General features: G+C 42.2%; 1 protein-coding gene across 1 annotated transcript; it reads right to left on the bottom strand.

Annotated features, from left to right (window-relative positions):
- Nucleotides 1-3,714: 3,714 nt before the first annotated feature.
- On the bottom strand, nt 3,715-8,553 carry LOC145348226 (putative G-protein coupled receptor 139). Its single transcript, XM_080196427.1, has 2 exons — nt 8,484-8,553; nt 3,715-4,652 (listed from the first exon to the last, which is right to left on the bottom strand). Exons 1-2 carry the CDS (start codon nt 8,551-8,553, stop codon nt 3,715-3,717), a joined length of 1,008 nt encoding a protein of 335 aa, XP_080052553.1.
- Nucleotides 8,554-13,977: the final 5,424 nt, after the last annotated feature.

Here is a 13,977-nt window from a genome sequence, read left to right as displayed (position 1 = left end):
AAGTGGGGATGTTCACCCATGATTGCACAATGTTCAGCACTATTCATGACTCCTCAGATACTGAGGCAGCCCATGTTCAAATGCAGTAAGATCTCGAGCATATCCAGACAAGAGGCAAGTAAAATTTGTCCCAACAATGATCGTCACCAATCAGAGGCAATCTAACCAATGTCCCCTGACATAAAATGGTGTTAACATCACTGAATCCCTCAGTGTCAACATCCTTGGGATCACCATTCACCAGAAACTCAACTGTGTTCATCACATTAAGATCAGGTCAGAGTCTAGGAAAACTGCAGCGAGTAACTCACCTCCTGACCCCCCAAAGCTTGTCCACCATCTACAAGACGCATGTTAGGAGTGTAATGGAATAGTCCCCACTTGCCTGGATGGGTGCAGCTCCAACAATACTCAAGAAGCTTGACACCATCCAAGCGAAAGCAGCCCACTTGATTGGCAGCAAATTCACTCATCCACTCTCTCCATCATCTTCACTCGGTAGCACTGCAGCAATTCACCAAAGATCCTTAGGCAGCAACTTCCAAATCCATGACTAGTTCCATCTAGAAGGTCAAGGCAGTAGAAATATAGGGATGTCACCACTTGCAAGCTCTCCTCCAAACCACTTACCATCCTGCCTTGGAAATATATCGCCATTCCTTCATAATCACTGGATCATAATCTTGGAATTCCCCTCCTCACAGAATGGTCGGTCAACCCACATGCGGACTGCAGCATTTCAAGAAGGCAGCTCACTATTACTTTCTCAAGCGCAATTAGGGATGGGCAATAAATTTTGGGCCAGCCAGCGATGCCCATGTCCCACAAATGAATTAAAATGTCTGAGATCAAATTCACCATTGAATTATAATCTTACTAGAACAAAGAACAAAAACAGCCTGGGAAACAGGCCCTTCGGCCTAACAAGCCCGCGCTGCCAAAGTTAACTGTGTCTTTGAACACGAAGCACTAGCCACCAAGACAAAGTTTAAAATTATCCAACAATTATTGACTCTAACTTTATCCCCCTATATATATATCGCATACTAAGTCCTATTGAGAACTAACCAATCTGGTGGGTTTTTTTTAGTAAGAAGTCTGACAACACCAGGTTTAAGTCGAACCAATTTATTTGATGGTAAACTCACAAGCTGTTGAGGTTCCCCTCTTCGTCAGGTGAATGAAGAGTTCTGGCCTCAGACAGAGCATATAAAGCACAGACAGTTTACAGATTACTGATTAGAATGCGAATCTTTACACCTAACCTGCTATTCAAGTCTTAAAGTGGCTAACAATGTGAGTGGAAGGAGCACTGGGCACAGGTTAAAGAGATGTGTATTGTCTCCAGACAGTACAGTAAGTGAAGTTTTACAAACCCAGGCAAGTCGTGGGGGTTACAGATAGTGCGACATGAACCCAAGTATTTTTTTAGAGCACTAAGCTTAATGTGACGATTGATAGGATAGAAGCATTAACAGTAACATTTCCACCTGGGTACTAATTGTCAATTCAATTTTAGTCCCAAATAATGGCAATTTTATGACATATATTGCCTAATTACATCTACTAATGATGAAATCCAAGTTTCTACATTGCACATTCATTATAATTGTCAATGTAACAATTAATTGTGCCCCCTTGTGTATTATTCACTCTGTTAAATTTACCAATTAACGACAATAGCAATCTGCTACCTATAGATTAGCAGTTCCTTTTTTAAAGAAAGCACGCATAGCTGTGTTCCTGGGAGCCAATATCATGATTAATTGATAGATAGCAATTTTCGTTGGAGTATATATTGGCAAATTTGAATTAAAATTACTTCAAATTTATTCTCTTGTGTATTTCTTACTGGGAAGTATTAAAATCATTAAATCGGCCTTTATCTATGTTATGTTCTGAACCCAATAAATCCGTTAACTGCAGCATGATAACCTGTATTTTTGTTGTCAAATTTACAGTAAATTCTAACAATTTTACATTTTTAGTCCTCAACAATGTCTACTTGCCATCACTTGCAATGATGCATTTTGTCTTTCCACTACCATGTTCAATCTACTGACTAACTAACTTGGTTCACTTGTGAAATCGTCATTCACCTTAACTGTATACACCTAGGATTATTATGAAGCAAAAATATAACTTGAGAACATTGCCGTGCATCTGTTGTTAGGTCAATCTCAATTCACCTGCATATTGCTGTTGAGGCATATTTAGTAATTAACTGCATTGCTACTTAGAGTATATTGGTTGTCATATCCAATTTAGGACAGGGGTATGGAGAAGCCGAATGATCTTTAGGTGAGTAAAAATAAAGTCAAGGAAACAGGGGGTAAATTGTGTGAGCCAGGCTCATTCAAATTCCTCAAATTTGGAACGAGATTGGAGAGAATTTAGTAAAGCAGTTCTGCTCACGGCCTGTGCACAGGGAGCTGGGATATGTCTGATTTGGAAGCCAAAGGATGATGAATTTCCACAGAAACAGAGGAATGGGTGGTCTCAGTCCATCAACACAAAAAAGGTTGGTCAAGCTGAGCTGAAATGGCAGCACCTGTGAAGAGAGAAACAGAAATGATTTGATTCTATAGAAACCCTACAGTACAGGAGGAGGCTACTCAACCCATTGAGTCTGCACCGACCACAATCCCACCCAACCCTTCTCCTTGTAGCCTACTTACCCTGTTTGTCCCCCGGCACTAAGAATCAACTTAGCATGGCCAATCAAACTAACTCGCACATCTTTGGACTGTGGGAAGAAACCAGAGCATCTTGAGGAAAACCACACAGGCGTGAGGAGAATGTGCAAACTCCATACAGACAGTGACGCTGGAATCAAACCTAGGTCCCTGGTGCTGTGAATCAACAGTGCTAACCATTTTCCTACATGCCGCCCTTTTTTTAAGTCTGAGATCACAAACCAATCAATTTCGTATGCTTCTTCCGAAAAACTGAATAGGGATAGAAGTGTAATGAATGGTCTCAGTGCTGGTGGTAAAAGAAAAAGTTCCTGTGTTTGCACACTTGATGTTGGTAATGAGGAAGGAGGAGGAATTGAGAGAGATATAAATGGAATGTTGATAGTCAAGTTTAATTGTAAATTCAATGGTGAAAACCTGAATACTTGAGCACTAAAATAAGATCTGCTTCAGGTGATCCAGCATGATCCAGCTGTGCAACCCATATGCTCAAGTATCAGTGCCTTACATTTGTAACTAACTGAATATTTGCCTACCCTGAGATCCCATCGGGAACTGAGAGTATAAGGGTAACAAAGACAAAAAGATTTTTCTCCAATATTTGACAGCGCTTTAAACTCTTCTGTCAGAAAATATTTTCATGCAATTATACTTTTCTTAATGAGGTGATCTTGTTTTTTAATGCATTTATCCAAATGTGAATTTTACTGGTTTTTAGCAGAGCCTTGAATTAGCATGCAGAAAATAGCATTCAATGTAAACGATGTTTCAAGGGGCAATTAATTGATTTCATTGTGGTAATCTATGCTTATTCTAAGTTCATAAAAAGAGCAATCAGAAATAATGTTTGACTATTCTCCGTTGTACTTTTCTTGGATTTTGCCTTTATTTAAAATCACTGATATCCATTCATAATACTTTGTCAGTTTCACATAATCATATCAAATGCCACTGAGGATTACCAATTTATTATTTTCTCTGCTCTCTGTGGCATCAGAAATTTAGAAGGCAGTGATTTCTAAACATGAAGTTCCATCAAGTTGATGCTCTTTCTGTTTTGTTTACATATTTTTCCATTCAGTGTGAGCAGGTAGTTGATTCCATTTTTCAGCTCCACTCTGAATTTCCTTTGAGTCAGGCCATAGATGCAGGTGTTGGTGCAGGAACAAAGAAGCTGCAGCATAAATCCAACTTGTTGGGTTATGTATATCGAGTTACTGTAATATTTGTCTGTATAATTAAAATTCATCACTGGCCAATTTACCGAATGCACAACGTATGTCATCCAAAGCAGTATGAAATTTGTAGAAATAGTGAAAAGTAAAATCAAAGATTTTTTCCGATTCTTCATCTCTGGATCTTTGTGATTCTCATTGCTTTGCCGGAGATGCTTCCGAACTTTATTTGCTGCTACAATATGTTTTACAGTCAGAGCATTGAACAATAAAATTAAACAGAATGGCAATAGAGGCGTTATGATGCTATCAATCCACTCGTATGTTTTCCACAAAGGGGAAGTGAGATAGGCAGCTGTAGGAACACAATGCCACGGCAGGTTGTCAATAATATAGGCAGCTTCATCTGCAAAATAAAATGGAATGCTTCTCACACAACTTACCACAAAAATGGTGGCGATAACCACTGTTGCTCTTCTCTCCGTGCAAAACTTTGATTGCAGTTTCTGACAACAAATTGTTACAAAGCGATCAAAAGTGAAGGCAACAGTAAACCAGACAGAACAGTCAACAGCTACAATATATATGACAAAGTTTAAAATGCACACGGGAGTCAGAAACAAATAATTCAAGAGAAAATACATGTTATTGATCCGGTGTAACACCACATCAACAATGACCACCGTTAGATCCGCCACTGCCATGGCAATCAGGTATCGAGTGATACATTTGGACAGGCCACATTTCCCTCGAGCTAGTATCACAATCGCCACCAAATTGACTGTAAGTAACAGGAAACATAAAATTACCTGGAGATAATTCCAAAACTTTTGTTTCAAAGATGTATACAGCTGATTAAAACAGTATTGAACTATCCAAATACTAGTTATGAATTAAAGGAAAATGTTGCATCAAGGACCTCATTTGATGTGCAGAGGAGCCTGTAGTAAATGCGGAATGGAAATATGCACAATCGGTTGAAATTAGCATTGGGACATCTTGTTGAAGTTGTACAAGACATTGGTAAGGCCACACTTGGAATACTGTATGCAATTCTGGTCACTCTATTATAGAAAGGATATTATTAAACTAGAAAGAGGGCACAAAACATTTACTTGGATGCTGCCAGGACTTGATGGGTTGAGTTATAAGGAGAGGTTGGATAAACAGAGACTTTTATCTCTGGAGCATAGGAGGCTGAGGGGTGATCTGATAAAGGTCTATAAAATAATGAGGGGCACAGATCAGGTAGGTAGTCAATATCTTTTTGCAAAGGTAGGGGAGTGTAAAACTAGAGGGTATAGGTTTAAGATGAGAGGGGAGAGATACAAAAGTGTCCAGAGGGGCAATTTTTTCACACAGAGGGTGGTGAGTGTCTGGAACAAGTGCCAGAAGTAGTAGTAGAGGCTAGTCCAATTTTGTCTTTCAAAAAGCATTTAGATAGTTACATGGGTACGATGGGTATAGAGGAATATGGGCCAAATGCAGGCAATTGGGATTAGCTTAGAGATTTTTAAAAAATGGGTGGCGAGGACAAGTTGGGCTGAAGGGCCTGTTTCCACGCTGTAAACCTCTATGACTCTATGACAATGACTCTAAATGAAAAATAATTTCATTTCAGATTTAGTCCAAGTTTATAGTGTTGAAATAATATTCTGGCATATTGAAAGAATAGCATGTATGAAAGACACATAGGTCCCTTTGAAAGGAGTTAATGGCCCCAAAGTGAAGTACCCAGGAATCAGCTTCGCTCTGGTGTGTATTGGCTTGTGAACCATCAATGTGCACTCCCATCTCTTGGCTTATTTCTTTACTACCAAATATAGCGCTGACTCCAAGTTGGCAACTATTCTTGCATCACAATGGAAATTTCTTAACCAACATGGAGAGTGTACTTTAGCACAGTTGGACAATGGTCTCAATAGCATTGAGGCACTGGGCTATATTTCAACATTTTACTATTGTGTGAACCGGGTGAGATGTGATGCTAACTGTGGATCTGCTGTCACTGCTCGCTCTCTTTAACCCAAAGACAAAACATAAGGACATAAGAACATAAGAAATAGGAGCAGGAGTAGGCCATCTAGCCCTTTGAGCCTGCCCCGCCATTCAATAAGATCATGGCTGATCTGAAGTGGCTCAGTTCCACTTTCCTGCTTTCTCCCCATAACCCTTAATCCTCTTGCCTACCAAAAACCTATCTACCCGCATCTTAAATATATTTAGCGAGGTAGCCTCCACCACTTCAACAGGCAGAGAATTCCAGAGATTCACCAACGTTTGAGTGAAGAAGTTCCTCCTCAACTCCGTTGTAAACTGCCCCCCCCTTATCTTGAGGCTGTGCCCTCTAGTCCTGCTGTCCTTTCTGAGCAGGAAGAACCTCTCCACCTCTACCCTATCCATCCCTTCCATCATCTTATACATCTCAACAAGATCCCCCCTCATCCTTCTAAACTCTAACAAGTACAAGCCCAGTCTTTTCAGCCTCTCCTCATAGCTCAACCCCCTCAACTCCGGTATCAGCCTAGTGTACCTCCTCTGCACTCCCTCCAAGGCCAAAATATCCTTGCGTAAGTGCGGCGACCAAAACTGCACACAGTAATCCAGCTGCGGCCTCACCAGTGCCCTGTACACTTGCAGCAAGACCTCCCTACTTTTATATTCAATCCCCCTCGCTATGAAGGCCAGCATCCCATTAGCCTTCCTGACCACCTGCTGCACCTGTAGGCTGGGTTTTTGCAACTCATGCACAAGGACCCCCAGGTCCCTCTGCACCGTAGCATGCTGCAGCTTTTCGCCCTGTAAGTAGTAGTTCTTCCTACTATTATTCCTACCAAAGTGGATAACCTCACACTTGCCAACATTGTATTCCATCTGCCAGGTCCTCGCCCACTCACTCAGCCTATCTGGATCCCTCTGCAGACTTTCTACACCCTCTGCACAATTTGCTGTTCCACTTATCTTTGTGTCATCAGCAAATTTTGACACCTTACACTTGGCTCCCTCCTCCAGATCATCCATATAAATGGTAAATAGCTGAGGCCCCAGCACCGATCCCTGGGGCACTCCACTAGTCACCAACCACCAATCAGAGTAGCACCCATTGACACCCACTCTCTGCCTCCTATTTGACAGCCAATCCCCTATCCACGCTAACACCTTACCCCCAACTCCATGCCCCCAACCCTAAAAGTTTCCTCTTCATCTTTCAATTAACTGCTCGCTGCAGCCAGGCAGAACTGGCATGGCCATGCAACACAGAGCAAAGAACAAATAACAAAGAACAGTAAAGCACAGGAAACAGGCTCTTCGACCCTCCAAGCCTGTGCCACTCATTGGTCCAACTAGACCAGAGGGTAGCAGTACAGGGGGGCTTTTCTAAATGGAAGGCTGTGACTAGCAATGCTCCACAGGGATCAATTCTGGGATCTTTGTTGTTTGTAGTATATTCAAATGATTTGGAGAAAAATATACCTGGTCTGATTAGTAAGTTTGCAGATGGCGCAAAAATTTGTTGACTTGTGAATAGTGAAGGGGATTGTCAGAAGATACAGCAAGATATAGATCGGTTGGAGAATTGGGTGGAAAAATGGCAAATGAAGTTTAATCCCAGACAAGTGCGAGATATTGCATTTTGGAAGGTCCAATGCATGCAGGAATTATACATTAATTGGTAGAACCATAATAGAGGTCTACCTAATAGAGGTCTACAAGATCATGAGTGGCATGTACAGAGTGGATCGTCAGATGCTCTTTCCTAAAGTAGCAAAGTCAAGTACTAGGGGACATAGGTTTAAGGTGCATGGGGAAAAGTTTAGAGGAGGTGTGCAAGGCAAGTTTTTATACAGAGGGAGGTGAATGCCTGGAATGCACTACCTGGGGAGATGATGGGAGCATGTCTGATTGCGGCTTTTAAGGGGCAACTAGACATACACGTGAATAGGATGGGAATAGAGGGATACTGACTTCATAAGTGAATACGGTTTTAGTTTAGGCAGGCATCATGATGGGGCACAGGCTTGGAGGGCCTAAGAGCCTTTCCTGTGTTTTGCTCTTCCTTGTTCTTTGTTCTTTGATTTGTTAATGAGGGGCCAAATGATGTTCACATTACCTATGGAGAAAAGCACGTCTAAAAAAAAGCAAGACACACACAAAACGGAAAATCTTTTGAGTGGAATATCCGCCACGATATAAATGGCCGGACAAACACTTCCATTGAAACTTCCATTTAAAAAGACAGTCAAATAAACTCTGGAATGCAGTCCAAGTAACAAGAGAAAAGCCTATAGTGAAACACGAATTAATGAGGAAATAGTACTTAAAGTGCATAAACATTAAAATCGACTCGTTACTCTGGTAACGTCCTAAAAAAGTCTGATATTGAATAACAATGATGATTTATTTCAATGTTACTTTTCTGCCGGCGTTTCTACATTAAACACAAAAAAGTAGTGGCTGTTTCAAAGTTTTGGTGAAATTGTTAGGCCAGTTTTTATTCCAGATTAAAAATCACAGTGATAAAAAGAAATTCAAACTGAAACCAATTATTCGCGAATAAAGAACGTGAACAGCCACACCTCGGTTTTCAAATCGTCTCTCGCAATTCTCTTACCAGGAATACCGACTGCCGCAAGAACCGGGTAGAAAATTAGATCAATCTGATAAATTACAGGGTATCCCATTTCTCCATAGAAGCACCAACGTCTGACGTTGCGAATATGGAGAATTTAGCAAAGAACCCTCTATATACACCATGGAGAAATCTTCAGGGAGACTGATGTGCAGACAATTCGAGTCTAGGAATTAGTTACATCGCACTGAACAACATTTAACGAACACGTTTACCCCTAGGACCTGTGCAAAATGTAACACGTTAAAACGTGAATGTCGAACGAAAAATACATATATATATTTTTTAAAAGTTACAGTTACTATTGTTGAACTGGTTGAAGGAGTTCGTTTAAAATGACCCTGGTTTTAAATTGAATGAGTACGTTGCATTACAACATGCTTGATGACATGATTACTTAATGGATTATGTGTTTGTAGTAAGCATTATCCTGTATTCAGTATGATTTTGTACAAGGAAACCTACGAGGCGGGCAGCTAGATGCACATTGGTCTAAGAGGTTAATGTTGGTTACTGGACAATTCCTCAGATTTCTGTCGGACGTGTGGGAGGTTTTGGAGAGACAGAATTATTAAATATAAGTATTCTGAACATCAACCGTGGATGCAATGTTTTCACAAAGAACCAAAGAAGAGTACAGCTCAGAAGGAGGCCATTCGGCCTATCCTGTTCATGCCGGCCTAAAGACACCCATCTGCCCATTCCGTTCCAATCACATTTTCCTGCACTCGGCTCATAGCTCTGTAATTTACAGCACATAAGATGCAGGTTCAGGTGCTTTAACAAATAATAGAGATCTCAACCTCCACCTGCAACCCAGGCAGTGAATTCCAGACACCCATCATCACATGCGTAAAAAGTTCTCCCTCATTTCCCCTTTACACCTTCCGTCGGTTACTTTGAATCGATCTCCCCTATGTCTAGAATTCTCTGGCAAGGGAAGCATTTTGTAATGTCTGCTCTATCTCATCCCCTCATAATTTTGTAAACCTCTATCAAGTCACTCATTAGCTTCTTTGTTCCAAAGAAAATAACTCCAAACTATCCATCTCCCCTCATAGCTATACTTTTCAAGCTTTGATAATGTTCTTGTAATCCTTATCTGCACTCTGTTTGGAGAAATTACGCCCATCCTGTAACATGGTGACCAGAAATGCACATACTGCTCCAATTGTGGCCTCACCAGTGTTTTATACAATTCCACCATTATATTCTTTTTTTGTATATTATGTACCTCTGCCAATGAAAGAAAACATTCTATATACCTTCTTTACAACCTTGTCTACTTGAACTGCTGTATTTAGGGACCTCTGTACTTGCATGCCAAGAGACCTCACTTCATCTTCCCTTCTTAGTATATTCTCATTTATTGTGTATTTCCTACAGCTGCTTTACCTCCCTAAATACATTACCTCCCACTTCTCTATGTTAAACTCTATCTGCCACATCTCCGGGTAACTCTAACTACATATAGCCAGGTCAGTTTCTTATTAGTAAACTTACCATGCAGTAGAAGCATTTTGAATTGTTTGATTTTACAGACTAAGAAAGAAGTATCTTTTCGTTCATTATTTTTCTTTCCTGATTCAGATTAGGGATGGTTTTTTTGCTACTGCAAGCATAGTTAATTGGGACAAAATTTGCTCTCAGGATCCTGCTCAACATGCGATCAGAATAAATGCTATTGCCTCAAATTCTCTATTCAAACATCTCTGTGAGCTGACTCTGATACTGAATAGTTTGAACATATCTCTTGGCTGATTGCATGATTGCCACAGAGATGGGAAGACATTCATGTTAATTGCTGTTCACACTCTGTTGCAGTGTAGCGGTGAGATAGACTGTCTCCTTTGGCTCTTTGTGATCTTGAGGTTCAAGACTCAAAACCATTAGAAACATCAATCCACATGTCCATCACAGACACTATAGTCCCTTGTGCCCATGTCGCCTGTTTGAAACAAGTATCTCCGCTGAGCGCTGAGTCCTCTATATGTTCCATTTCAAAATATTTGCCCAATGCTGTGTCAAGAGCTGCTGGGTAATTCATTATCTTTTACATTTCAGGATCAAAGAAGCCCTGCAGCGCAGAAGGAGGCCATGTGATCCATCGAGTCTGCATCTACTCTCTGACAAAGCATCTTATCCAAGCCCTGTCCCTGTAACCCCACATGCTTTGTACCACCATTTTCATTCTAAGTGCTGAATCTGGGCGTAATACAGATCCAACTTAGAAATCTACTTTCAGATGCTCCCATACGCACTCAGCCTGAAAAAAACATCTCCAGTCCTATTTGCGCTGTGGGTGGGGCTTAGCAGGGCTGAAGCAATCAGAGTTCTGAATTGTGCATGCACAGTTGAAAAAAATTTGAAAAAACATGCCTGTGTCAGATTGCTCGCGGGCTGCAGAAAGCGGAGAAAGCACTCGGGAGCAAGAAGCGGGAGCATTGGCCCCACACACATCACTGTCCCCCTTATCCAAACCCCGCTATCCACATTCATCCCTGTCCCCCTTATCCACCACCACCCCCCACTATCCACACACATCACTGTCCCCTTATCCACACCCCCACTACCCACACAAATCATTGACCCCCTTCTCCACTCCCCCACTATCCAGACCGATCGCCACCGCTGCTCCCCTCCTCCCACCGATCACTGGCAGAGTGGCAGCAGGCTCCCCTGCCCCGCCCTCTCCCACCAGAGATTCATCTGACTGGACACCACTGGACATCCATCTGCCCCTCTCCCCACCAATGAGCCACTGGGCCTCCCTCCTCCCCCTTCCCCCGCAAGATGAGGATCTGGCCTCATTCGTCCACCCCCCCCCCCCCCCCCCCCCCAAGAGAATGGTCTGGCCTTACTCACCCCTGCCAGAGGAACATCTGGCCCACCTCTTCCTCCCTCCCCACCAGACAATGATCCTCCCCACCACCACATCTGACCCGCCTCCCGCCTCCCGCCTCCCCCCCCCCCCCAACTGCTGCCAACACTGATCTGAGCCAGGAGCGCCCCATTCAGACTTTTATTTAGCAGGTCAATTATGGCGTGGTTCAGGATTGGCAAATGCGGTGGTAAAGGGGGAAATGCTGATAAAGTTGGGCCAGCAGTTCATTAATTCAATTTAAATACATGCAAATGCATTTAAATCACCGTTGCACCCATTTTGGGCACAAATCAAATCACCACTTTTCCCGGATTTTGGTAAAGTGGCAATCTGCGTGGACGGGGCCACAGAATGTGTTAATGGCCTCACACTCAACTTTACCATGTTTTCATGTCTGAGAATGGCGCGATGCAATGGTAAAACTGGGCCCACTTTGTCACCCAGAAATGAGAAGTTACCAATGAGCAAAGGAGTTATGACAATATTTATGAATTGGAGCTTGGTCTTCTCTCGATTGTTGTCCTTTTCTGGGCACGTACTGTCAGCTGAAGGTGCAGACCTGGGAAATGATGCAGAGGAGGTTTTCCAGGATTGTACAAACAACAAGAGGAGTCGACTGGATTGACTAGAGAAGCTTGGTGCTTTCAGTTTAGCACATTGGAGACTCAGAGGAGACTTAAGAAGTCATAGAAACATAGAACAGTACAGCACAGTACAGGCTCTTCGGCCCTCAATGTTGTGCCGAGCTATTGCTAAACCCAAGATCAAGCTATCCCACTCCCTATAATTCTGGTGTGCTCCATGTGCCTATTCAATAACCAAAGATTGAACAGTCTCGAACTTTTCACTACAAAACAAAATGCTAGGTTTTCCCTGTTAGAATTCTTTTAGATTTGGAAGGGTCTTGATGCTTTAGACCGGGATACTTGTGTGGTGTTTGATACTAGAGGATTAAAGGATTGTAACTGTAACATTAACATTAGAGGATTAACTGTAACAATAGAGGATTGTAACTGTGAAGTAAATCACCAGAAAAGCTAGGTTATGAAGGGTACAGATAGACTAAACAGTGGTAAGCTTTTTCCTATGTTAGAAATGCACAGTACGAAGGGTCACAGGCTTAGGGTGAGGGGGGGCGAGGTATAAAATGGATGTTAGAGGGAGGTTTTTCACACAGAGGGTAGTGGGGGTATGGAATGCTCTGCCAAGCAAGGTGGTGGAGGCAGGTACACTGGAGTTGTTTAAGAGTTACTTAGACAGGCACATGAGTGGCTTGGAGATGGAGGGATATAGGAGATTGTTTTAAATAAGGTTCAGTAGCCTTGGGACGTCTAAGATGTGGAATGATACTAATGTTTTTCTCTTTTAATTCACAGGTTTTAAGTCGGTCCGCCTTGTTGTCCAACGAGAGGCATACACGCGATGGGTCATACAAGGGCTGCTCTTGGTTGTTCAAGAATGGCCTAGTACTTCATGTCGTTAGTGTATGCTTAAACTGGACCAGATGCTGGGCAACACGACAGCTCAGTGACAACCACTGATTGCTGTGCAGACACATGGATTTGGGCCAGTGTCTGTGGGAGTTTGCGCATTCTCCCCGTGCTTGCATGGGTTTTCTCTGGGTGCTCCGGTTTCCTCCCACACCCCAAAGATGTGCTATTAGGCTGATTGGTGGTAATAAATTGTCCCTAAATTTGTTTTCCCTCAATGTGGAATGCCATAAGTATAGATAAGGGTCATGGGTGGCGGGGGGACTCATAATGTTAAAATGGCGGTGCGGGCTCATTGGGCCGAAGGGCCTGTTTCCCGGGCTGTTTTTGTTCTTTGTTCTTTGAGGATGCAAATGGGGATTTTGCTATCGTAATTAGTGGTTAGGTGAAGGGTATAGATAATTTGATGGTGAGGTTAGAAAAATAAGCGAGGGAGAAAGAGATAGCGTTGATAGGGTTGTAGAAACCACGTGAAAGCGATAAACATCACACAGTTCTATTGAGACTAATATTTTCTGCACTAAATACAATATAAATAAGAAGGAAGTTTCCACTGGCAAATGTGTTAGTTTAGTAAGAAGTCTCACAACACCATCACACACCTGATGAAGGAACACCGTTTCCGAAAGCTTGTGGGATTACTATCAAATAAACTGGTTGGACTATAACCTGGTGTTGTGAGACTTCTTACTGTGTTCACCCCAGTCCAATGCCGGCATCTCTACAAACGTGTTAGTTATCAGAGGGCCAGACGTTTAATTTCATTGAGAAAAATGCAGAGTATGAGCGGAGAAAGACTGCAGTTTTTTGAGACGATCTGGAGTGAAAGGTCTGTTGATACAAAGTTTTGATAAAAAATTGAATACGAACATCAAAGGGAAAAGCACAGGGTTATGTGAAAGTCCTGCCAGATAAATTGGGTAATTGGATAGTGCTGTCAAAGAGGAGCACAAGCACAATGCCAAATTACCATCATTTGTACTTTAAGTTTCAATAACATTGTCCCTGCTTCAGCATTACCACTGCTGTATTCAATCCAAATATTCCAGAGTGTAGGAACTACAACAGCAGAAGGTGTGACTGGGGTTGTTATTCGATGATG

The sequence above is a fragment of the Carcharhinus amblyrhynchos genome, chromosome 9 (genome assembly GCF_965287045.1).
Source record: "Carcharhinus amblyrhynchos chromosome 9, sCarAmb.v2.hapA, whole genome shotgun sequence".
NCBI classification, from domain to species: Eukaryota; Metazoa; Chordata; class Chondrichthyes; order Carcharhiniformes; family Carcharhinidae; genus Carcharhinus; species Carcharhinus amblyrhynchos.
The sequence above is the reverse complement of the archived record's forward strand: the minus strand, read 5'-3'. Positions and strand labels throughout refer to the sequence as shown.

Coding starts and splice junctions, on each gene's coding strand:
- LOC145348226 (XM_080196427.1), bottom strand. CDS start 8,553: ATGGGATACCCTGTAATTTATCAGATTGATCTAATTTTCTACCCGGTT. Junction 4,653..8,483: donor TGCGGCAGTCGGTATTCCTG/GTAAGAGAATTG, acceptor TGTTACTTACAG/TCAATTTGGTGGCGATTGTG.